The sequence below is a fragment of the Teleopsis dalmanni genome, chromosome 1 (genome assembly GCF_002237135.1).
Source record: "Teleopsis dalmanni isolate 2A chromosome 1, ASM223713v2, whole genome shotgun sequence".
NCBI lineage: Eukaryota > Metazoa > Arthropoda > Insecta > Diptera > Diopsidae > Teleopsis > Teleopsis dalmanni.
In genome coordinates, this window is record NC_051846.1 from 202,443,477 (window position 1) to 202,468,243 (window position 24,767).

The 24,767-nt window shown below is 28.9% G+C and overlaps 1 protein-coding gene across 2 annotated transcripts in view; it reads right to left on the minus strand.

Annotated features, from left to right (window-relative positions):
• Nucleotides 1-1,474: 1,474 nt before the first annotated feature.
• Nucleotides 1,475-24,767, minus strand: part of LOC119671405 (kinesin-associated protein 3-like) — a 32,815-nt gene continuing 9,522 nt past the window's right edge. The window contains exons 1-9 of one of the 2 annotated variants that reach the window (XM_038082019.1): nt 18,880-19,023; nt 5,040-5,205; nt 4,640-4,879; nt 4,445-4,581; nt 4,200-4,385; nt 3,010-3,717; nt 2,179-2,946; nt 1,859-2,109; nt 1,475-1,783 (exon numbers count right to left, since the gene is read on the minus strand). In XM_038082019.1, coding sequence (XP_037937947.1) covers nt 1,621-1,783; nt 1,859-2,109; nt 2,179-2,946; nt 3,010-3,717; nt 4,200-4,385; nt 4,445-4,581; nt 4,640-4,879; nt 5,040-5,205; nt 18,880-18,900 — 2,640 coding nt within the window. In that variant the 5' untranslated portion in view covers nt 18,901-19,023 and the 3' untranslated portion in view covers nt 1,475-1,620. Of the gene's footprint in view, nt 1,784-1,858; nt 2,110-2,178; nt 2,947-3,009; nt 3,718-4,199; nt 4,386-4,444; nt 4,582-4,639; nt 4,880-5,039; nt 5,206-18,879; nt 19,024-24,767 lie in introns of those variants that run through there. The other variant, XM_038082018.1, reaches the window with a different exon arrangement.

A 24,767-nucleotide genomic window follows, 5' to 3' on the forward strand; every position in this document is an offset into this window, starting at 1 on the left:
TAGGAATGCACTAAATAGGTGAGTAAGATAATATAATAAATGGTGGGTTGGGTAGGAATAATTGAACCAAGTTTGAATTCAAATAGAGAAGCTTGTCACCGTTTTTGGGGCGGAACCATAAATCGATAGAGCTCAGATTGTTGTGTGTTGGCACTGGCGAAACGATGAACAAAATCATTGGAAATATATTGCATATATTGGTGATGTTGTGGTTCTATATGTTGCAAGCAAGCTGCAACGAGTTTGCCCGCACGCAAGAAAGTTAAGTCTGCTGCTGTTTAGTTTTAGATATTCAAAGAGAATGTTCTCAGGCGTTTTCAATATCCATTTCACAACAGTGGCAAATACTGATCAATACTATATTTCTCTACTGATTGTATATAGAATATTTATAAAAATAACTAAAGACAGAGGCTCAAAACTTTTCTCTACACATATAAACAATAAGTAACAGTTATCGCTTTTCAATATAATATTTATTTCATCAATAACATATATTTAAATAAAAAAAAACGGTTTTTAGTTTGGTATAGTCATTTATTGCATTATATTAATTTATGTATCTTTATTTGAACATATGGCATATGTATTTTTTGTTATATGTGTAATGTGTTTTACAAATATGACATTTGTTAAACTTCAAATTTTATTTGTTTTTTTTTTCATCTACCAAAAAACAGTTTTATAAATTATACAATTTTTCTAATTAGTCATTCCATTGACTTGTCTGAACTGATTTTAGTTTGCTGATTGATTTACATTGTGATTATAATTTCAATTCGTAATAATCCAAATAATATTGCAATAAATCTAACATTTATTTTTTTAAGTTATATTTAAATAATTAAATTTTTTTTTAATAAATGATCAATTATGATTGGTTTGGATGATTAAAGATATTTTCGTAAAATGTATATAATTTTTAAAATATATTTAATGCAAAATAAATAACATTAAATTCGCTAAAGCTTTACTAATATAAAATTAAATTAAATTAATTAAAATAAAATATATTTAATAGAAAATTAAATAGTCTTTATATACAGAAACACATTTTGGTATTAATTGTAATGTAAAAATTAAATGAACTCATAGAATTTATATTAAAAACAAATAACATTATTGCACATTAAAATTAAGCTTAAACTTTATAATTGTGTGGTTTAAGGATAACACAAAATATCACATATAAAATTATTTAAAATTAAAAAGGACTAGCTTCGTTCTTCATTTATAACAAAATGTTAATTTGTGATTAGTATTTGGGATAGTTTTGGTACTAAATTAATTATTAATTAAATTAAATTACAATTAAATGTGCGCTAAGCTGTTTGTTTCTTTTTGTTTTTTTTTTGTTTGCTTAAAAACAAATACAAAAATTATTTTAAGTTTCATTTTCGTTAAATATTTTTTAAAAATTTATTATATTTTGTTAAAAATTTTAATTTATATTGAATTTATTTTATTGATTTGTTAAAAAAAAAACCTTTTAGAATACAAAACAAAATGCTCATGAAAGCTTTAAGCGGCAACAAAATTACTCAAAGCTTATAGTATATATCTTTGATAGCGTTTTTCTGTTAATTGAACTAAGCGCATAAGCGATTAATTTTAATGTAATTAAGCTACTAAGAGCTCTTCGTGTAGTCCTTCGTGTAGTCCTTCGACATCGAGTGATTTATTCGATTTAAACATGTAATTATTGTCACCTTGACTGGACGCCTGAGACTTGGAGCTAGATGTCATATTATACAGATCGTCAAGATCTTGACTGCGCCTATAGCTGAATTGGGTAGTGAAGAATAGTTCATAGATTATATCAAGTATAATAAAGTAATATATTATTTAATAGACTTACCTGCTTACTGGACGACTATATGTGGACATGGCTGGACTTGCGGGATTAATACTACTGTCATTGTCTTCACTCTCCTTATTTGTATTTGTGCTATTGTATAAATCGCAGTTGTCTAAGTATTCGGAATGCAAATAGGTATTTAATTCGTTTTCGTCTTCTTCATTGTCAGCATAATCTTGTTCATTGTCATGATCCTGCAGTGATTCCACCATACACAACCATTGTGAATTGTGGTTACGGAATTTTTCAAGCTGCGAGAAAAAGTTGGTTAAAATATTATTATTTTAGTTTATATTGGAGAAAAATATACTATTGCTCACCTTAATCCTTTTCGCCCATTCGCTATCACTCACAGCAATAATATCTAAACAATAGTCACAAACTTTACGTATTTCCGCATTCTTATCATGCATCAAATCAATAAGATAAGCTGGTGACTCAGTCTCCTTAATCATGTATTCACGTGTGCTCTCATGACGTAATATTTGTTGGAATACATAAATAATCTGTAAAACAATTTCATCGTCTTCTTGTTTCGCCTTCAATAATTCAATCAGTGAAAGCACCACTTTAGCACGACAAAACAGAAGTGCACAGAGTTCATCATTGGCACATGTGCCCAAGTAAACAATTGTGTCGAGGACAAGATCATCCAATTTAGCACCTGGTGCTAAAGCGCTACGTATCCATGGTATAAGCTCAAAGTTTTGTAAAATTTGTGAGTAATCAAGATCGGCTAATGAAAGATTGCCCAAAATGCCCAAGCATTCCACAATAAAAGCCTCTTCGTCGCAAATCGTCAATATGCGTGCTAAGTCTCCAACATAATCAATGAACAATGGTTGAAGTGTTTCATGTTGTGATAAATTTCGTAACAATTTCATCAATAACGAATCCTGATATTTAAAAGCACGATCCATCAGACTATGTAGTCGATTTCCATCTACCATAATTTGTGCATTCCGTTTGTTTAGCGATAAATTAATGCAAAGCGCAATCAAATCGAGATCTACTTTTACATTGAGATTGAGTATGATCGCATCTGTGGCCAACTGCACGCACTCAGTATGTGTAAACATACCTTTGACCTAAGTCAAAAAAAAAAATTGCAATATATAGTACATATAGTAATATTTAGATAATTAAGTTACCTTATCGTCCAAACTCATGTGATAGAGTATTTTAACAGCAATTCCGTGATGCTTCTCATCATTAACGAACATTACTAAGATTGGCAAGTAACCTGCAGCAATCATTTTCCTACGCACAGTTCCATCAAAGGATAAATTAAAGACTAACTTAAGTGTTACTTGTACGAGATCTGTGTGTCCAGACTGAAATAGGCGTGGCAATTTAGAAATTATATTCAATTCACTCATATCGTCTTTATTGTCGCCAACAATGGAAAGTTTTTTTAGAAATGTTGTGACTAGCATAAGCAAATCTATGTTCTGTCGATCTAAAGCTTTAACGAGCATCTTAACAATATTCTTACGTCTCATCTTCTCTTCTAGCTTTACATTCTCCGCCATGTTGAGTAGCAAATAAAATGCTACTCGCAATAATTGCTCTTGCTTTTTAGCAAAAACTTTAAGTTGTTTGTTAAGACGATCCATTTCTTCTTTTTTCACTTTAGGATCATTACGATCTAAAGCCTCATTACTTGTAGCCTTCATATCACCATTTGTGGAAATGCCAGAGTCTGGTGTGGTGCCACCAGCGGAAAGTGCTTCATGATAGCTAGTATTGAGTACTTGACTCTTAATTAGTGAGGAGGACATGGAACCATGAAAACTTGACCAATTTCCAGATTTTGGACGTTGTTTTAGTTCAGGTATGCGACGGCGCGGTGGTTCCATCTGTAAAGTAAGTTGACAAAAATAAATTTTACAGGCATTATTCAATGGCATCTGTCGAAAAACATTAATGTAATATACGTTTATTTGATTTTATTGTAGAAGAACAATTATGAACCATATTATTTCAGTCTAATTCAAGTGCATTTATTTGTCAGTGTTTTAATTTAACTGTTTTTGTCATATATACTATATACATTAAACTATTTCTATTTTGAATACATTTCCACACCACTACATGATAAGGTTTAAAGAAATGTTTCATTAAAGTAAGTAAGAATTATAATTTCACCAAATTATATGCAGTCAAATTTCAATCGAATTCAAAATATTCAATTAAGAGTATTAATACATACAATTGTATGAATTTGAATACTGGGATAATTAAAAATGTCTTTAATAATAACATCTACATTGAACTACTTCCATTTTGAACACTTTTCTACACCTGTACAAGATTCTAAAATTTAAGTTTAAATACTCACTTCTTTGGGTTTTTCTTCATTCATTATGTCTAGAAAGTCATCAGAGCTGCGATTTAATTTTTCTTTGCTTTGCTTAGCTGACATAGGAGTGGAACTACCAGGATTTCTTCTAACATCCAATTCGTGACGCATGCTTTCATAACGTCGCAATTCATAATCGACTACATCCATACAAAGTGAGCCAATCTAGGAAAAGACAAATTTAGTTGTTGTTTGATATTACAAATATTTGGATGTAAGCATACCTTGTATTGTACAATGACAGGATGAAATTTTGTATAAGTCGAAAAGCAAAAAAATATATATATTATATTTGTGGACAGGTCCAAACTCTTGCGCCAGTCCTCACGTAGCACACGTGATAATGCGCTTAGACAAGCCTCTAAAAGATTTTACAATAAATTAGATTAAAAATTTGAATTTTCATCTTGTGATCATACCATTTTTCTCCAGTTCTTCTAAATTATCTGGATTTCTTGCTACTTGCAGTATCATGGCTGAGCCACGTATTCGATCGCTCAAATCCTCATACAATAGTTCCACATATTCATCAATGTTATTGATAGAAACCTCAGATGCAGTCGGTGTGGAGGTTGTGGTTGTTGTTGATGTATGCATTGTTCTAGCCGATGTACGATGTAGAGATGCGGAACGATGATGGCTATTGTTATCGGCTATGTCTGAAAAAAATAGAGGGTTAGAAGATTGATGTACACTTATAATATAGACATGTAAAGAATAAAATAAAACCAATGTAGTAGTGTAAACGTAGATTGATCTTAATATCGCATAACGAGATCCGATCGGCATAAGGTTAAAGCTAAGAAAAAAGATTATTACCACTTCCTGCATTATCCTTGCGATTTTTTAAATAAAATATTATTTGTTCTACATCGGCTAGCTGTGACTTATGTATGAGATCACATTTGTCCACAACTTCTCGAGCTAAGGAAGCTGGATCTGTCTTAGCATTCAGCGAACGTAAGCGTATTATTTTCTGACAATTCTGCAAGAAAAAAAATTTTATTGATTAATTTGATTTTTTTATACGTACTTAACATAGCTAGAAAGTAATAAATACTAGCAAGAAGGTCAAGTTCATTTGTCAGTATGGAAAAATAATTTCACTCAGACGTGAACGCCTCTCAATACAAGTAACTAATCAAATATGCCCATTCGTTCGATAATATTAACAAATATTTTTACAATTTTTTTTATTATTGTACATAAATATATTGTATACTCTAATTTGGCCATTAAGTATGTCATTACCACTAAAAGTTATTAATAAAATAGTTTTTTCTTTATTGCTCTGACACAAATGTCGCCTTTCTTTGGTAACTGAGTTCAGTGAACACGTGAAAAATAATTAGATTAATGGATAGTTATGACTGCAATGAATTTAATTATACTATTTTTAACTTAAAGAATAATAAACATAGTAAAGGTGCAATAATTTTTCAAAATAATGCAGAAAAATAATTCTGGATTTTACAACTTAATTTGCTATAGACATTTCTTTTAATGTGTGAAGAAAATTGTTTGACTTTACAGTAGATAATATCAAGGCTATTCTATTTTTGAGAAAGTGCTTTCTATATAATAATTAACTCATTCCCCTCTTACGAATATTTTAGCCAAACACAATATCAAACACCGAATTAGAGCTCAGAACCAAGCAATCACTAATTATTTAGGATACTTAGGATTTAATGACCCGGAAATTTAAGTGACTTTTTCACATTCTACCTAAGCTAGCAGTAGATATAAAAAAGGAAAGAAAGAATGCGGATTATAGCCCCTTTGGCTGCAGATGGATCAGAAGTCCACGTAAGACATAGAAGAGGCAATTTGAACCAGGGCTACAGACTGTTATAGCAAGAACTAGACTATAGTTAAGCGATTGGCATTCGATAAGACTCAATAAAAATTATGCACTATGGCCTTATATTTTTGTAGAGATTGAAGAGTATATAAAAAATACAGTGTAAATACATAGGGTCTTAGGTTCCCACTAAAGTAGAGCTCTTCAACTATAATAAACTATAACTTTTATGCTGCACCTTCCTTATATTGAAAAAAGTAAGAGATTATCAAACTTCCAGAACAAATGTTATCCATACAATAGTTTTGGTGAATATAAAGGCCTTTCGATAATTACTTATGGATTTTTATTGCCTATTATTGATAATCATGTGGCAGTATCGATAAAAACTCAAGGTTTATGTCATAGTTTTGTCATATTCAAGAGAGTGCCGGTTTACCACACTTCCAAATAGAAATGTTACACCATACAGTGACTGCTTGTGGATGTGGGTATCTTTTAAGATTTATTTGTTCATTACCTAAGATTTAATAGTTTACTGTGTTAATATTTTTACCTCATCACTTAAGAAAATGCATTCCGAAATATATACCCTTTCTGTAGTAAGTTCTTATAATTTTAACACGTTCAGTGATTGTTAAACGATCTGTATTGTAAAATTTCAAATCATAACCTAAACATATGTTGATTGAGATCAGGTCTGTCCAGACCAGATACGATCGCGGGCCAATACAAGTCACTGTGCAGATGAGAGGGTTGCAGAAATATATGTACTTGTTTCTTTTTGGAAAAAAAAAATACGATGATAATGTTATATTAAGTTTTATTAATTATTTATTTGAATTCAGTTTTTTAGAATACCATAAAAATAAAATAATGTAATTTTACTAAAATATATCAAAAGAAAATTTGCGTAATTGTGGAAGATTAACATGTCGTGGGCCGTACAAACATTAGCCGCGTAGGCCGTGCTTTGGACAGCTTTGATTTAGATATTACTCCTACTTCCAAGTGCGACTAAAACATTGCTGCCAACTAGACCATGATCTATTACATAGTCCACATGTAATAGACCCTAGACCCTTATAAAGAATTGAGTTTCCAGGTAGATGTTGACCTTTAACAAATCTTATCTGAAAACAAGTAGCATATTTGAAACTTTGATTCGTTCCAAATTCCTTTGATGAACCTTAGAGAAAGTATTTAGTAATCAGAAAACTTGAACTTTGACGAATGTGCTTAAACCAAAGTTATTTGGAAACTATTACCATCGAAAACTCTTTATGGAACTGTCAATAAGCACAATATGTATAACTTTTTAATATATCAAGAAATGCATCAAGTTCGCTTTAAGCAGACCTTCAGAACTATTTTAATAGACTTTACTGAAGTAAACAAAACAATATTTTGGTTATGCTTTAAAGACGTCAGTTAACACATGCAGTGACTATTTATTGATTTTTATGTATACGAGTATCTAGAACTTTTTTAGGATTGCCTCTCGCGTACTTCCAGCTATACAAAAACGAAGCATACTTAGCATGCGAATCCACCAGCTTAAGATAGCTAGACAAAGAAGTCAATGGCACACGGAAATATCAGTGTTTCCGATTTGCATTTCATGCAATTACACGTACTTAAAAGTAAAAAATAAAAAAAGAAAGATATTTATGAAATGAAATATGAATTGCAAATTGCAGACAAAAGATATGCAAATACAATCATCCTAATAGGTAAGTTGAACTCGCGTGTCAAGCAGAAGTTTATTTTCCCATTATACTTCACAGTGTGTTGTCACAAAAGTTTTTCTATAGATACAAATTGAAGTTACTCGTATATGTATACTTCCAAGCCGCTCGAAGCTTGAAGCTATGCGTCTTGTAACCATGATTCCGAAAATAGATAGTAAACAAACCTAACGAATTTCTATCTGTTATCTATCGTTTTTATTGCCAACCAAATACATAAATGGTAAAACTAAATACATAAAAGGAACGTATATTGTATATAAAATCATACATAGGTACCATATAGTGAATATTGCATAATGTGTAATTTCCGTTAACTTTAATTGGAAAATTTTAGCACCAACGAGTATCTAAAGAACTGCCGGCAGAAGTATCTGTATTTGTACGAGTATCTACGCACATTTCAGCGTAAATATTTACAAATCAAATATTTTTGTAAATACGCCGCCGGCACTGCCCGCACTAAAATTTAGATTTTGATCGAAGGGGCGACAAGTGATTTCGAACACCCCCGTCGATTTTACGAGTACATAAGTCCACACACAAATGGCTGTAAAGTAAGAGACTGTTTTGTTAAGTGGCACGTAGAATCGTATGAAGACCCCGAAGAAAAGAAATAGACGTATGTTTCAGAGATAGCACCAACCACTGCCTTTCCACTTACATTCAACAAAATTAAATACGTTTCAATTAGATTCAATTTGATTCAATTTTGATTTCAATTTCAATCGCGCCGTGTTGAATGTTGAATCTCTATTCCGCGTATTCAATGTGTCATGTCTTTTATTTGCTTTAATTTTATGAATGAATTATGCTTTTGAGTGTAAGTGCGAAATTTGTATTTTTTAATTTAAAAAAAATTTTTAATTTTACACAAAATATGTGGGCGTTTCGGTCTGAAGTGTTGCACGGAAGTTTTAATGAAATTTCAGATATGCAAAGATCAAGACTTTTTAATTGTTTTATATCTGAAATACACAAACTTTGCGTTACTGAAAATGTGTAATGACGTATGATTCGATTCCATTTGATTCGATTCGAATATTAATCATTTTACAATATGGTGTGCTGAGGTCAGAGAACTCTTTTAATATTTTAAGAAAATATAATTTTTTTATTATTTAAAATAAAATATTTAAATTTAGTTGTCACCAAAATGTTATTATTAATAAAATATGAAGTCAAGTAAATGCAGATTTAAGATAAGATGATATCACTGATAATCATTTATAATCCTTGTTCACAGCAAAGAGAATTAATCACATCAGCTCGGAAGCTGTGAAAAAATATCAAGTTTGAAGCAACATTTACTAAAGTAATGAAGTCATAAGTAAGTAAGTAAGTAAGGAAAGAAGTGGACTTACTTCCTTATTGATATTTTTATTCTTCAATGAAATATAACTAAAGGGAAAACTCTTATAAGAGTATGGATATATAGACCCATTTCGATAATTGCGTGAAGTAAATGCTATGCTTCAAAACTATAAGAACCTCAGCAATAGAAGTTTTTACTTAAGTTTCATTTGATCTTCTTTTTGTCTATTTATTGCAATATTATTAATTATTTAATTATTTCTTATTATACCCTATTATCCTATATTTGAGTAGCCTTCCCGGAAAACGCTTTGTGGTAGATTATATGGTAAGTGGCAGCCAGAATTATATCTATAGCGTAGCTAAAGGCACTCAAAACCTAGTAGTACCCAATTGGATGACATCGGCTAACAGCCAGGATCGGTGGATAGACTTCTTTGATGAGGCTAAATTTAGACACCGGTGTTGCTACTGTTTATGATAATGATGAAGCAAGAAGAAAGGTGCCTTTAACAGTGGAAAGCGAAGAGAAAAATGTAGCTATATAAGACTTTAAGCAGTTCCATTACTTTGGTTATGATATAATAAAGACCAATGGTGGTAATGAATACTTAATAAATCACTACAATTGTTGCTATAATTTTTCTTCGTTTTGTTATTATTGGAACGAATGTATGCGTATATGCGCAAGTATAAATATAAGTAAATTTCACTTGCTTGAAAATAAAAAATTGATGATATTTTTATATTCAAATTGTTTGTGCAGTGTTTTTTATAGAATTTATATTTAAATTAGCATTCCATTTTAATATTAAAATCTTTTATAATTAATATTTTCCAGAAATTTTTTTTTCGTTAATTTTTGTTCCATATCTTTTGTGCAATTATTTTAAAATTTTCTATTTCTATTATTTTATTTTAATTATTTTTTACTTTTAATAATAAAGCTTATTTTTTAATTTGTTTTTATTTTATTTTATTTATTTTTTACTTTAACATAAAGCTTAATTTTTATGAATTGTTAATATTTTTTTTATTTTTTTTTTATATTTTTTTATTTTATTTTATTTTTTTTTTTTTATTTTATTTTATTTTATTTATTTTTTACTTTTTAAAATAAAGCTTATTTTTTATGCCTTATTATTATATTTTTTATTTTATTTTATTTATTTTTTACTTTTTAAAATAAAGCCTATTTTTTATGTCTTATTATTTTTTTTTATTTTATTTCATTTATTTTTTACGTTTTAAAAAAAAGGTTTTTTATTTTACTCCTGTTGATTTTTATTTTTTTTTTGTGCCGTTAGATGGTATGTTGACTTACGTTTATTTTTACATATGCATATTATTTAAGTGTCAATAGAGTTTTTTCTTTTCGATCTCAGTAATTTGTAAGTGACATTTTGTAGTCCATCAACAAGTAGATGATAGATGGCATATCTACTTATTGGTCAGTTTCATGTAAAAATTTTCAACTTTAAAGAGCTGGCACCGTATCTCAACCACTAGGTTATATTGACTAAGTAGAGTAGTAGCAAAACTTGTCTAAAATAGTTGCATTTACTGAAGTCCGTTGTCAAATAGGCGTACACAGGAAATCGAAATCATGTCCCATTTGCTTATAAAAAAATTTAGTATTTTTTTTATATTTATATATAATTATATATAATTATATGCAGCATATTGTTAATGAGTTACTAAAAACCCAAAATATTGCATGCAAGTTTTAACCATTCAATGTTGCAAAGAATAGCTTATAGTTTACAGTCTAGAGACTCCATACAAATGAGACCCGGAAATTAATCGGAGATAGACTTCACATATGCATATTGCTAACATATGTTGCCACAAAAGCCACAATTGCTAAATAGATTTTTTTCCTATTATGTTTAGTATATTAAGCGATTTATTAAAACTGTTATTGAATATTGTACTTTTAAAGTAATTGTTCAATAAGAAAATATTATTTTAAATAATAATTACATATAATTGCTTATACATATATTTGTGTGTATGAATGTAAATATTATTTTCTGTCTGGCCTTCATTTTGAACCTATATCGGTACAAACTAGTCTAACCCATTTTGACATTTCACAAGGTCCAAATTGACTGACTGAGATTTATGTTTGTCTTTCTCTTTGTGTGTGGATGAGGCCTACTAAACGCAGTTAAGCGTTTTAATAAGCATAATTAAATAATTTATTGAAATTAAATAAAATAAAATTAATTATAATTAACGAAACACAGTTAAAGTCAAAGTTATGTAAAAAATAATTTAATTGCTAAATAATTATTTATGCTAGAGCGATTGCTTAAAATTAGTTAAAACTAATTATTAACGATGTTGCTTCGTAGTTCAAATTATGCCAATTTATGGGATTACATCATCTTTTGCAAAATATTATAAAATATATATATAAGTAGAGGAAAAGTATCTATTTTAGTTAATTTTTTTTTTTTTTGGAAAAAATCTATACACCAAAAAAACGAAAATTATTTCTGACAGTCAACAACGGATCGAATCAACTGCAAAGTGAATTCTCGCACTTGAAATTTGTCGGTCATCAGAATTTGTTTGCCTGTGCAGAACCCAAAATAAATTCAAAAAATGAATAATGGCAACAATTAAGAAAAATTGAGATTAAAAATTTTTGTACAAAAATTGATGATAAATTTTTTTCAGTTGCCATTTTTATGACGCACACCACATTTCGTTGCTTCTCAAAATAATCGCTGAGGCAAAGCTTTGCCGGTGGGTGGGTGGAACCAGCCGCTAATGAGGCACCGCGTCTGCTAAACGTTACTGTTTGACTTGTGGATGACAGGAAGAAAAACAAAGCGACATAAAGTAACAAACTAAACTAAAACAGAACATATGGGAAAAAAAATTTGCAACTATTTTCCTCTTCCTCTTATTTTTTTTAAATAAATATGAAAATTTCATTTGAGACGTGTAGGGTGACTCATACGAAAATGGGGTTCTTCACGCTAGCATAGGCCATATCGGGTTGGATAAAAAGTAGTCGACGATTTTCTTCATTTGGCTCCAACTTCAACTTTGTATTTATTTAATCCAAACTAATATTTCTCATTTTTCAATTTAATAAATGAGAGATAAATGGATTATCTATGTATTTTTATTATATATTTATTATTAAAACTATTATCGTGAAATCACCTAACAGTTGATATTGTGGCCAGAACAGTCCTATAGTACCATTTTTATTATATAGAGTTATTAAAAAAAGTTATTCCGAAACAAAATACGAGTATACTCTATCCATAAAAACTGCCATAACATACTAAGCTGCATTATCTATTCTATGGTCAGTACTCTCTTGCAACAGCAATATTTAATAAAATATTAATATTATATAATAATGGTAATATTTGGTTATTAATATCTAAAATGGCAGATCACATGGTCTCAGTAATATTAGATAAAACTGTACAATTTTCTGTCCTGATATTATGTGTTTTATTGGATTCTTATGCTACTATATCATCTATTATAAGTAGCTATTATACGTTTAATGAAATTTTAAATTTAGTATGGAAGCATTGGCTAGAATGTAACATATCATGATAAAGCTAGCGCATCACCTTTTCCGTAACCTGATAATAAATTATATATAAATAAATTTATATATTTATAATTTTGATATACTAACTATACATTATTAGATTATTATTTATTTGATGCCACAATTTCTTGCTAGTGTGAGAAGGGTTTAAAAAAATCGTGAAAACCATGTGTATCAGTTTTTCATAAAATTCTACAAAATTCTACAAAAAGAAAATTAGTTCTGACCGGAAAAATAGAAAAATTGAATCCCAAAAAAAAAGTATACCATGTATATATGTTTCAAATTTTGTTTGGAACGAAAAAAAACTTGTTTGAAAACAACAAATACTAATGTTGAATATGAGCACTTATAATTCTCACATACTTAAAGAAAATGTTTCTTTAATACGATTACTTAATTTAGTTGTTGAATGTATTTTTACTTTAATATATGAATGAAATATGTGCTTTCTTCCAATTTTAATTTCAATATCGCCGTTCTAATTCAGATCTATTGAAATCTGATTAAAATATTATTTTAAAATTCAGCAATTTGATGGAATATAAAGAGTATTTTCACATATATATTGAATGTTTTGTTGCTAAGACCATAATGCAACCTTTTGCTTTAAAGAAGGGTGTTTTAAGATAAGTTCGGTAGTATTTTTTTTATTGTTAACACAAATACTACTTTGAATACAATATAAACATATGACATGTATTATTGATCAACGTGATAGATTGAGACTCTATGCTCCACTAGGTAAGAATGCAGTAAGTAATGATAGATTCCAGTTATATCATGATATCCATCTATTTGTGCCTGTTTCTCATTTTTGTTTTTTTATTATTATGCTAATTAATCCTTCAGTTTAAAGTCAATAAAATATAAATTATGCATAATAATACTTTTGAATTTAGTAAGGTTAAGCAGAGAATTGATGAATTTTAAGACCATTTAAGACGATGTTCCTAGCTGATTACTAAATGATGCTTGATAATTGGTTGGCTTAGATTAAAATTGTGTAATTTTTTTACAGTATAGTATATATAGCATATAATACTATATAGTATAAAACTATTATTCATTAATTAGTTTTATTTTGAAACCGCAATATTTTTAAAACAGTTTTCTGCTATATGATTTATTAAAATATATTAACAAATATATTTAAGTGATTATATTTAATTAAGTTCAATTTGCTATGCAACCCTAAAGGTATGAAATATAAATTATAAGCGTAAAAAATGAATTTGTAGCCATAAAAGTGCGTCGGGCAGTGGCCGCAATGGTCACATAGCCACTCGCCAAACAAAAGCTTTTGCGTGGACGTATTCAAAACCGTTCCACATGCAGTAAACATTATCATTAGCCACAACCGCAGCCGCGACAACAAAAGCAATTAAAGTTTGGATGACAACAACAAACACCCGGAATGACAATGATGACGAGATGACGAGCCAGCCATAGAGCAAGCGCAGTTGTTGACTAAGGTAATGAACTTGACGCATATTTAATATGATTTTTATGTTGTTTTTTTCTTAATTATTTAACAATTTATTTTGCTCGCTTTGTACTCTCATCAAGGCGTTGGCAGTTAATAATATTATATCTTATAATTCTTAGCAGAGAATTTGTTGATTAAAAAAAAACAGAAATAATAAGATAGATACCGTATAGTTTTATAGTGCAGTACTAAAGCACTTTGCAGATTAGAGGGCTTCCAACAGGAAACAAAATTATATTAGAATTAAAATTATAACTTAATTTTAGTTTTTCGCCTTTGTATGAAAAATATTTGAGTCTCCATGTATAAATCGTCAAATAATGCAAGTTTCTTCTAATGGGGGCAAAAACTTACATATCTGGCCCATGAACGCAGCTTGAAAAATGCTCAGAGTAGGACGAAGGCACGGGGTCATATTTGAAATATTTTCCTTTATAAACACTAGTCGTCAACAAAAAGAAGGATACCATATAGGGATATCTGAATTCATTTGTTGGTATGACTATCGGCAGATATATGGTAGATTACCATATCTTCGCTATCGATCTGTGACATTTAATTAAAGTTACCTTATTAGTCCTCTTTTCATTACAAAATAATATGAAATGTTGCATCGGAAAGATTTTAAGAGGCTGTCTTGGCTACACACATGATCTGGTCAATAACGTTTTAACTAAAAGCAGCATTGGAAAAAGACGTTTTCTAGTAAATTTTCTAGTTTTCTAGTAAATTATATTAATAGAACGTACTAAACGTTGGATGTATAATGCACTTATAAAGTATGTGCTCAATATAGTTCAGAAACATTGTTTTTCACAGCAGAAACAAAGATGATATTATGATTTTTTATTAATAGAAGTCTTATTAGATACTAGATAGTGGTACAGTACTAGACGTAATGAAGATTTGTAGTAATAAAAATTTGTCCATGTATAAATTTAGACAAAATTCTACAAATACAGTCGGGTTGTATGTACATTTTCGAAACTATAAGACAGCATCTCACATATAACATTTATATGAAATCCTCAAGGTAATTATTGACGTCAGAAGGATGACAAAATAGAACTGGCAAATTATTTAATAAGTCATGGTCATTATCTTGTTAGACCTTAACCCTAACCCTAAGAGTATAGATTAAATATTAACGAAATATAAGTAAGATATAAAAAATATTAAGCTTAATGAAAAATATAATTTAATTATATATTATAGTTTTTTATATATATATATATATATATATATATAATATATTTAAAAATTAAATCAAGGTAATTCAATTTTTTATTATTTATTTATAATTATATTTAAACTGTTTATATATATATTATATTATATTTTACATAGTTCTTTTTTATACAAAGTTACCAACGTTTTGAAGCATTTTGATTTCTTTATCAGGGCGCAATGATTAATTTATTTGATTATAAACTTTTATTAAATAAAGCAATTAATTGTTTAAGTTATTAATAGCTTTAAGTAAATCAAGTAGAAAGTTTTCCCAAACTTATTTGAATATATAGTTTATTTAGAAATAATTAATAAATCAAAAAGATATCAACAGTATATAATTTTTGGACACAGATCTCAACGACTAATCTCTTCTTCGGAGATTAGTAAACAATTCAACAGTAAAAAGACACAATCAGTTAAGAAGAAATTTCATTCTGGGATCTAATCTGACACCAGAGGGAGCTATAACTAATCGTCATATGACTGCCTGCATAACATGACTATAATATTTATATCCAAGTAATCAGATACAAAACAATTCATTGAAAAAAGTACTACTAAATTAGTTGCAGTTTACTATAAAGCTTTTTAGTGATTTACCAAAGCACTTTTTTTATTTAATATTAAAGTTTGTGTGAAATATAGTAAGAAAATTAGTATCGAAGTGTTTGAAAATAAATGTTAACTCTTCAAATATACATTAAGTTCATAATGTAGAAATAAGTAAATTTTAATATTTATATGACAAAGTTGAGTACAGTTTAATCTGCTACTCTTTAATGAAATGCATTTGCATCCATTTTATGCTTTTTGCAAACCCAGTTGTAAAGGATAAAGTAGCAACCATTACGCCTAAAGAGCCATAAAAGCCCACGGGTATAAAAAATATTTTTATATGACATTTATTTCCGTACCACTGCTGCGTTGAGGTTCAACGCTACTGGCAACTGTATAACACTATATTGTATAAAAATGGGTCAATGTCAAGCCCATTATGAAGTAAAATAATATTCTTTATTTTTCTTAGCAAAAAAGGAAATATTGAAAGGTCACATAACAAAAATATTTTATTTAATGGTATTTACATATAAGTACATTACACACAATTTTCTAGAAGAAAAAAAAAACATTCATTACTGCGAAAAAATTTTTTTTGATAAAATTCAAGGCTTTTGCTGTGCAGCTCGGAAAGATACAAAAACAGTCCCCTCCCCCCTAGCGTAAACACAATTACAAATTTTGATTTTTTTTCTTGGATGTATGCCCAATTCGCTCGATGACACTAAAAGCCAATTTCCTCTTAGTGCTCTTACTGGCTGCAGTCAATTTTCATAAAATGGAAGTGGTTTGGTGGCACTGTCCCACATTGAAAAATAATAACATTTTTCGATTGTCTCCACGACTAACGCTATTAGAATTTTAATAGGAAATTTTATGTATGGTTTAGCATCTGACATACCCGCGCGGGCACGCATACAAGCAAACCAAAAACAATAACAAATTTACATATTTCTATGCATACGAAATTTTATGCGCTTTTATGCGGAATAATAAATATTTATAGTAAATTATTTTATTTTACATAGATTATAGTCGTAATTCAACGAATTCGGTCGAGGGTGGAGGTTGGGCAGAGATGCACATTTTCAACTTCCCACGATTGACATGTTATTGTGTAAATATGCGAATATATTGGATGTATTGATGCGCTACTTTTAAGATTTTTGACGATTTAAAGTACTATACTATAGAATGAAGAACCCTAAATTATATTTTCACATATAGATAGATTCGCTATTGTGAGTAACCAGATTTGTGTACTTGACTTTATAAGCACATACTGAAAAGTAGTCGTAATTGTACCTATAACCTAAAAACATGTAGCTGGTATTTATTCCAGAATAATTTTCATTTTTTGGATTAAAAAATCATAGCAATGTATACATATAATATAAATACATTTGTGAGAGATCGTATGATCCAGTGCTACTAAAAGCTGGATTACGAGTTCGCTCTTCTAATAAAGTAGCAGAATGGGATAAGATAGCTAAGTGAAGTAAAAGAAATTCACTTTAAGCATCTATTAAAACAAGTAGGTATAGGGTAAAAATGGATGTTAAAGGGAGTAAATCAAGAAAAACATGATTCGATGAAGTGGTAGTTAGGTTAGATTAGATTAAGTAGTCGAGTGCTGTCGGCACTTCAATTCGGAGACATCTATCGCCTATTGCGATGCTCTCAAAATTGCCTGGCGAAGCGATGATGTTGTAAATAACCTTAAAAAACAGTATGTGTTTAATTGAAAAGCCTATATAGCAAATTGAGGATTTATGGCACATCTAGGAGGACAAATTAAAATACATATGTATCAAATTGGTTGATGTAGAAAACATTGTTTATAGACGAACTAGTCTATCGAGAACTGTTTAGCTTAAAAAGAAAATAAGGAACTTACTTTCTTGGATATAAAGTTTGATGATAAAATTTGATGAGTTATAAATTTTTTTAAACTATCTATTAGTCCATATAGAATATAATTATTATTAAGATAGTTAAGCAAAAATCTGCGATAGTTTGTACGTTCTTATGAAAATGGAATTAATAAAACTATAAATAAAAATCGTCCGATAGATGACTATACCAGTCATTGCCGGAAGTGCTTAGCTTTTAGTATATATGAATGAATTTAAATATCTGAATAAATAATCATTACGACTATTGCTGCATAAGAGTTGTAAGATTTTACCTCATTAACCTCTGTTTGATTGTGTATATCGTAAACAAAGAGAGTTGGAAGCTTTATTAGCTATATAATTTTACTAGCTTACCACCCTCTGTCTCATACTATTCGATATATATTTCATTTTTAGTGTCCTCTAAAATTCGTTATTACTCTTAGTATTTTCAATACAAATTTAGTATTTTTTGTCATTTATCACGATATAAGTTTAAATTCATTTGACATATTTAAAAATAAATATGCTAACGATATATAATAAATAAGTAATTAGATTTATGCAAAGGCTTGGCCAATGAACGAAGCTTCTGCTATATTTATGAGTATTAGATTTTGAAAAGATATTAAATGATGGGAAATAGAACAATGTGTGCTCTGCATGATAGATGAGCCATTCCATAGATAATTAAAGTACATATATATTCTCCTCACTTTAAACTAAGCTATTGTCATTTAAAATTATTAAAAATATTTATACAATATTGAAGACTGACATGTAGGCGCCTAAATGCAAATAGATAGATAGACACACTTTACTGCCGATTAAGGAGAGCCTATTGTTTGAATATTGAAAAAACATACCCATACTTCAGAGTAGTAGCGCCTATTGATTATTTAATAATAGCTATTGATAACAATAGCAAATAAAAAACAATTCAATATTTTATCTTCATCTTTATCTTTCGCATTAATTGACTTTTGATAAACTAACTAATTGAGATTATTGGAAATGCACATTTATACGTACCAATACAGAACCTGTGGCCATGATAAGCGATTTCTAGGCAATAAATAAGCACTTTAAAACGGAGGTTATCACTTTTTTTTTATTAAAAATGACCGTTCACACTTGCATATCAGAATGTATTTATTAACAAAAATTTATTAAATTATTTAAATAAATATTAGAAATCTGAACTCAGCACAGATGCAACCGACAAAATTCAATTTAATCGTTGTACTATCGACTGTATATGACATCATTTATTTATTTCTGTTTCATCTCAAATCTTAATAAATTATTTAAATATCAAAATAGCAAAATATTTTGTGAATACAAATTTTAGGTACTTCTGCTATGAACCTATGTCTCGAGAACTGCAAATAATTACGCTTTACATATGAGAAATAACCGCAAGTGTAGTTTGTAGATACTTTTCGGTACAATGAGTTTTTAAACGCGTCAAATTTTCAAGATACAAACCAGACGAACGTTTTTTCGTTACTGATTTTTGTTGCTCGATTTTAAGTGGTTTAGGCTTAATATTAGCACAGAAATTCAATTTCAGTTTTTATACTTTTATGAGAATATCTACATCTGCAGTCGCAGTCGCAGTGGCAGTGGCAGTCGATTTGAGTATTTGAATTATTAAATGCCTTTGTCTGAGATGTCAGTATTGAAGATACGGGTATGCAGGCATACCATACTTCAGACGTTAGGCAGGCGTTTATGCGTGTGTGGCGTTTCTCCTAATTGGCTGGAAATGATTAAGAATTTATAATTTATTCTGTGTGATATGTAAAGATATACAATACTCTTTAGCATGTACTGTTGAACGTTGCTTCAAATTTTAAATGTCAATACGAGTATTAAAAATTTATGTTTACACACTTGAAAAGGAGAGAGACTCTTAACCTTTGGTGGGTGAAGGCTATATGTAATTATATGAGGATTAAGGATCTAATCCCCTATTAAAGACAATTGACAAATAATTTTTACCATATATAAAAGAATGAGATATAATTATTAAACTGGAGTATTATTATTCTACATTAAATATTTATATTTACACACTTGAAATGGAGAGAGACTCTTAACCTTTGTTGGGTGAAGGCTATATGTAATTATATGAGGATTAAGGATCTAATCCCCTATTAAAGACAATTGACAAATAATTTTTACCATATATAAAAGAATGAGATATAATTATTAAACTGGAGTATTATTATTCTACATTAAATATTTATATTTACACACTTGAAATGGAGAGAGACTCTTAACCTTTGTTGGGTGAAGGCTATATGTAATTATATGAGGATTAAGGATCTAATCCCTTATTAAAGATATTTGAAAAATAATTTTTACCATATATAAAATGATAAGACATAATTACTAAACTGGAGTATTATTATTCTAAATTAAATATTTATGTTTACACACTTGAAAAGGAAAGAAACTCTTAACCTTTGTTGGGTGAAGGTTATATAAAATTACATGAGGATTAAGGATCTAATCCCTTATTAAAGACAATTGACAAATAATTTTTACCATATATAAAGAGATGAGACATTATTACTAAACTGGAGTATTATTATTCTAAATTAAATATTTATATTTACACATTTGAAAAGGAGAGAGACTCTTAACCTTTGTTGGGTGAAGGCTATATGTAATTATATGAGGATTAAAGATCTAATCCCTTATTAAAGACAATTGACAAATAATTTTTACCATATATAAAGAGATGAGACATAATTACTAAACTGGAGTATTATTATTCTATATTAAATATTTATATTTACACATTTGAAAAGGAGAGAGACTCTTAACCTTTGTTGGGTGAAAGTTATATGTAATTATATGAGGATTAAGGATCTAATCCCTTATTAAAGACAATTGAAAAATAATTTTTACCATATATAAAGAGATGAGACATTATTACTAAACTGGAGTATTATTATTCTAAATTAAATATTTATGTTTACACACTTGAAAAGGAAAGAAACTCCTAACCTTTGTTGGGTGAAGGTTATATAAAATTATATGAGGATTAAGGATATAATCACTAATAAAAGGATGAGATATAAATATTAAACTGAAGTATTATTATTCTAAAATCATATTTATCATCCGCAATTATAAGTATAATATATATAATATAATTTGTATCATGTATTGTATACCAAAAATACAATAATAATGAACATCCGAGAATTTTTACACTATTAGATATTTCTAGCATACTAAATGATTTTTTTTTTTAAGTCTCAAAAATTTTTTGGAGAATTTTCTATTAATATCTGTGCTCTGCCAATTTATATAAAAGAAGTTTTAGTTGATCTAATATTTATTATGCAAACTATCAAATTATTATGGTATATTAATGGTATATTAGGTATGCCTTGTAACACGAAGAAGGATACAATATATATTAGAAGTATTTTAAATCATTATATTGTAGTAAAAAAAAAAGATTAAGCAACATTCGTCTATCCGTCTGCATATTCATCTGTATAGTCGCAAGGTATTAGATTTTATGGGCGATGGTTTGTACGGTAGAAATATGTTATAACGACTAAACGGATTTAATGACCATTTCTTACAATCAAATTTCTTACAATGAATTATATGCCAAATTATTCATTTATTTGTATTATTACTTATAACCACTATCGACTATAACGACTCGATTAAGTTTGTCATTCAAAATCGTTTTAACAGGTTTCGTCTGTATATCAAAATATGAGAACAAAGAAGGCCCATGATATAAAGGACTCTCCTAAATATGATATATCAATAGCGAAGGTAGGACCGTTTGGTATTTAAAATGATTTAATAATATAATGAGCTTCCAAAAATGTTAGATTTACGGTGAAGGCAGATATTTTATATATGAATATAAAACAATAGAAAAATTTTCTATGCAAAAATGTGATAGATTATTAACAAAGGTAAGGACATGTGACGTTTCATATGCGCTTATAAAATAAGGCTCATGTGATAGACGAAGCCAGATATTTTTAGCGTTTCCTTGAGAAAATAATCCCTTAATATAGTGATAGACTATTGGCGAAGGTAAGAGCATGTGATGTTTAAAATGAGAACATAAAATTGGATAAGGAATACTCTTAAATATGATAGATGAAGTCAGATACTTTTAAAGTATCCATGAGGAAATTAATTCGCAATATTTTGATAGACGATTGGCGAAGGTAGAGATATGTGACGTTTTAAATGAGCCCATTAGATATGGCACAGGAATATAATCGACTAATGATAAAAGAAAGGTCATTTCAATTATAACAAAAATAGATGTATTATAATGTGAATTACTTTTTGTAGAGCAACCCTGCGTCCTAGGAGCAAGCGTGTCTATTTAAATACTGGAAAATAAAGAAGCTTATTTTCGATTTTTTCAGCCATTAAGTTGCAAGTTGAGAATTGAGAGAAATATATACTTCACTAACTCTAAGAAAAACTTCATTTGGTTGCAGTGGCAGGCCATAAGATAACTTCAAATGTACCTCAATTAGCGATTTTTCGCCGTTTTGTTAAAAACTTCATTTATCATACATAAATTTTTTAATTAAAATTTTTCACATTTTTAACGATAAGCTCTAAATAGTTAGTAATAAAAAAAAATTACTCATCTGTTGCAAATTTAAATTTTATCCCGAAAAATAGCTTTGTTAGCCGATAAGAAAAATTGTTGTAAAAAAATTTAAACTGAAATGAAATCATAATTTAAAAAATGTGAAATAGCGAAACAAATCCGTAATGTATATAAATAATAATAAATTAAAAAAATTAGTTTTTAAGTGTTGTATTTTTTTCTTAAAATATATATATTTTTTTAAATAATATCGAATATCGAACACGTTTTTCAACTTATAATTTTGTAAACAAAACTTCACTTAAGAAAATTAAAATTATGCAAGTTTTTTTATTTGCTCACTCATTTGTGAAGGTTCTTAATTTATATTTACAAATAATAAAAATAACAAAAAATAAATAAAATTAAGTGAAAAAAATATAAGTTAAATTATCGAAAATGTTGGTAAGAAATAAACACGTAATATTTCGACACGCGATAATAAAATCTTCAACAAGTACGCAGACGTTGAGAGCTGCATATTCACATTCACATCCACATCCACTTCATCCACTTGGGTTCATCGGGAATTTGTCAGAATACCTCAACGCCAAGTAGTTATAATGCAACGGACAGTAGATGAATTAATTAGTAATTAAGATAAGTAATTAATGTTTGGTTTTTTATTTTACTAATTAATGTAGAAAAGAATATAATTCGAAAATGTATTAAAGTATCTATGTTTCCGGATTAGATACATCCATTGCACACTGGGCTGTATTGCGAAACTCAGTGGAAAAAAATCATGCTGCCATTTTAGCGATTGCAGTATCTCTTGCCAAAGATAACATATAAACAATGTTAAGAAATGCATATTTTGATCGTATTCGATCGTTCAAGTTATGAACTAATATAGCTATAGCTATAAACCAATAATGCATTTAGATCAAAAAACAAAAAGCGAGCATATTTTTAGTGTTCTAGAGACCTTCAAAGGTGTGACACGTGAGTAATTGTGTGTTAAAAAAATAATTTGTTTATGGATGATAGTTCCATTTGTAAGTACTGTTAAATTTTAGATTCAACTATTTAAATCATATTCATTAATTAATAGAATTCTAAATTAATTTAAGAATAAAAACGCAAGAGTTTGATTTTATGGGAGTTTAAAAACAACAAACACGAGTACAACAGCAATAACTTTAGGAGGTTGAACATTAACTCATATAGTATGATGTGCTTTAAGTTAGAATATATGTAGATAATATAAAGTAATATTTCAATAAAGGCAGATAAACAGATTTTTTAAATCTCATATAAAAATGTCTTTAGTACTGTCTACCTTCGACTTCGCCTGCAGATAGTCGAGCAGAGTTGTAGGTAATTGAATCTAGAACTGTCAAATCCAGGATTCTATGACATGTAACACCTCAGTAATAAACATTAAACATCACAAGATCACTGAACATAGAGATATCGAAAGAATCTATATAAATAAATAAAATATAAATAAACTACTACATGTGATAGCTAGAAGATATTCTAAAATGTACATAAACAAGGCAGACATCTCAATATAAGCCACGATATGTGAATTGTTTGAAAAGACAGATAAATATACCATTACGGTCACAAATAATTTTCGGACTATTCGCACATACTGTGAGGTAGTTAAGACCCGACAATCTTTGTTAGAAGTGGCTCTAATGTCTATGAGGTCGTTTTTCACTGCTGTGACAGAGATAACAAAAGTTATTGAAGTAGTAACGGGAAACTGTATTTGTTGTTATGACGAACAGGAGGTAGAATCTATCAGCGATTTTAACGTCTTGGAGACTGTTTTCTCATGTCTCATGGCTCTAATCTTTATGAGATCGTTTTTCTCTGGTGTGACAGAGATAACAAAAGTTATTGTAGTAGCGGGAAACTGTATTTGTTGTTATGACGAACAGAAGGTAGAATCTATCAGCGATTTCAATGTCTTGGAGACTGTTTTCTCATGTTTCATGGCTCTAATGTCTATGAGATCGTTTTTCTCTGGTGTGACAAAGATAACAAAAGTTATTGTAGTAACTTATCCTCCTGTTATGACGAACAGGAGGTAGAATCTATCAGCGATTTTAATGTCTTGGAGATTGTTTTCTCACTGTCCTGGCAGAGCTAAAAAAACTAGATTTATTGGACTTCATTAATTTCATCTGGAAAATCAATGGTTTAACAAGGATAATATAAAGAGTTATATAAGTAGTATTAGTCAGTGTAACTTGTCTCCTCCTGGTCACTTTAAGTACTTCTTAATTGGTGAAAACTGTATCGAAGTTTA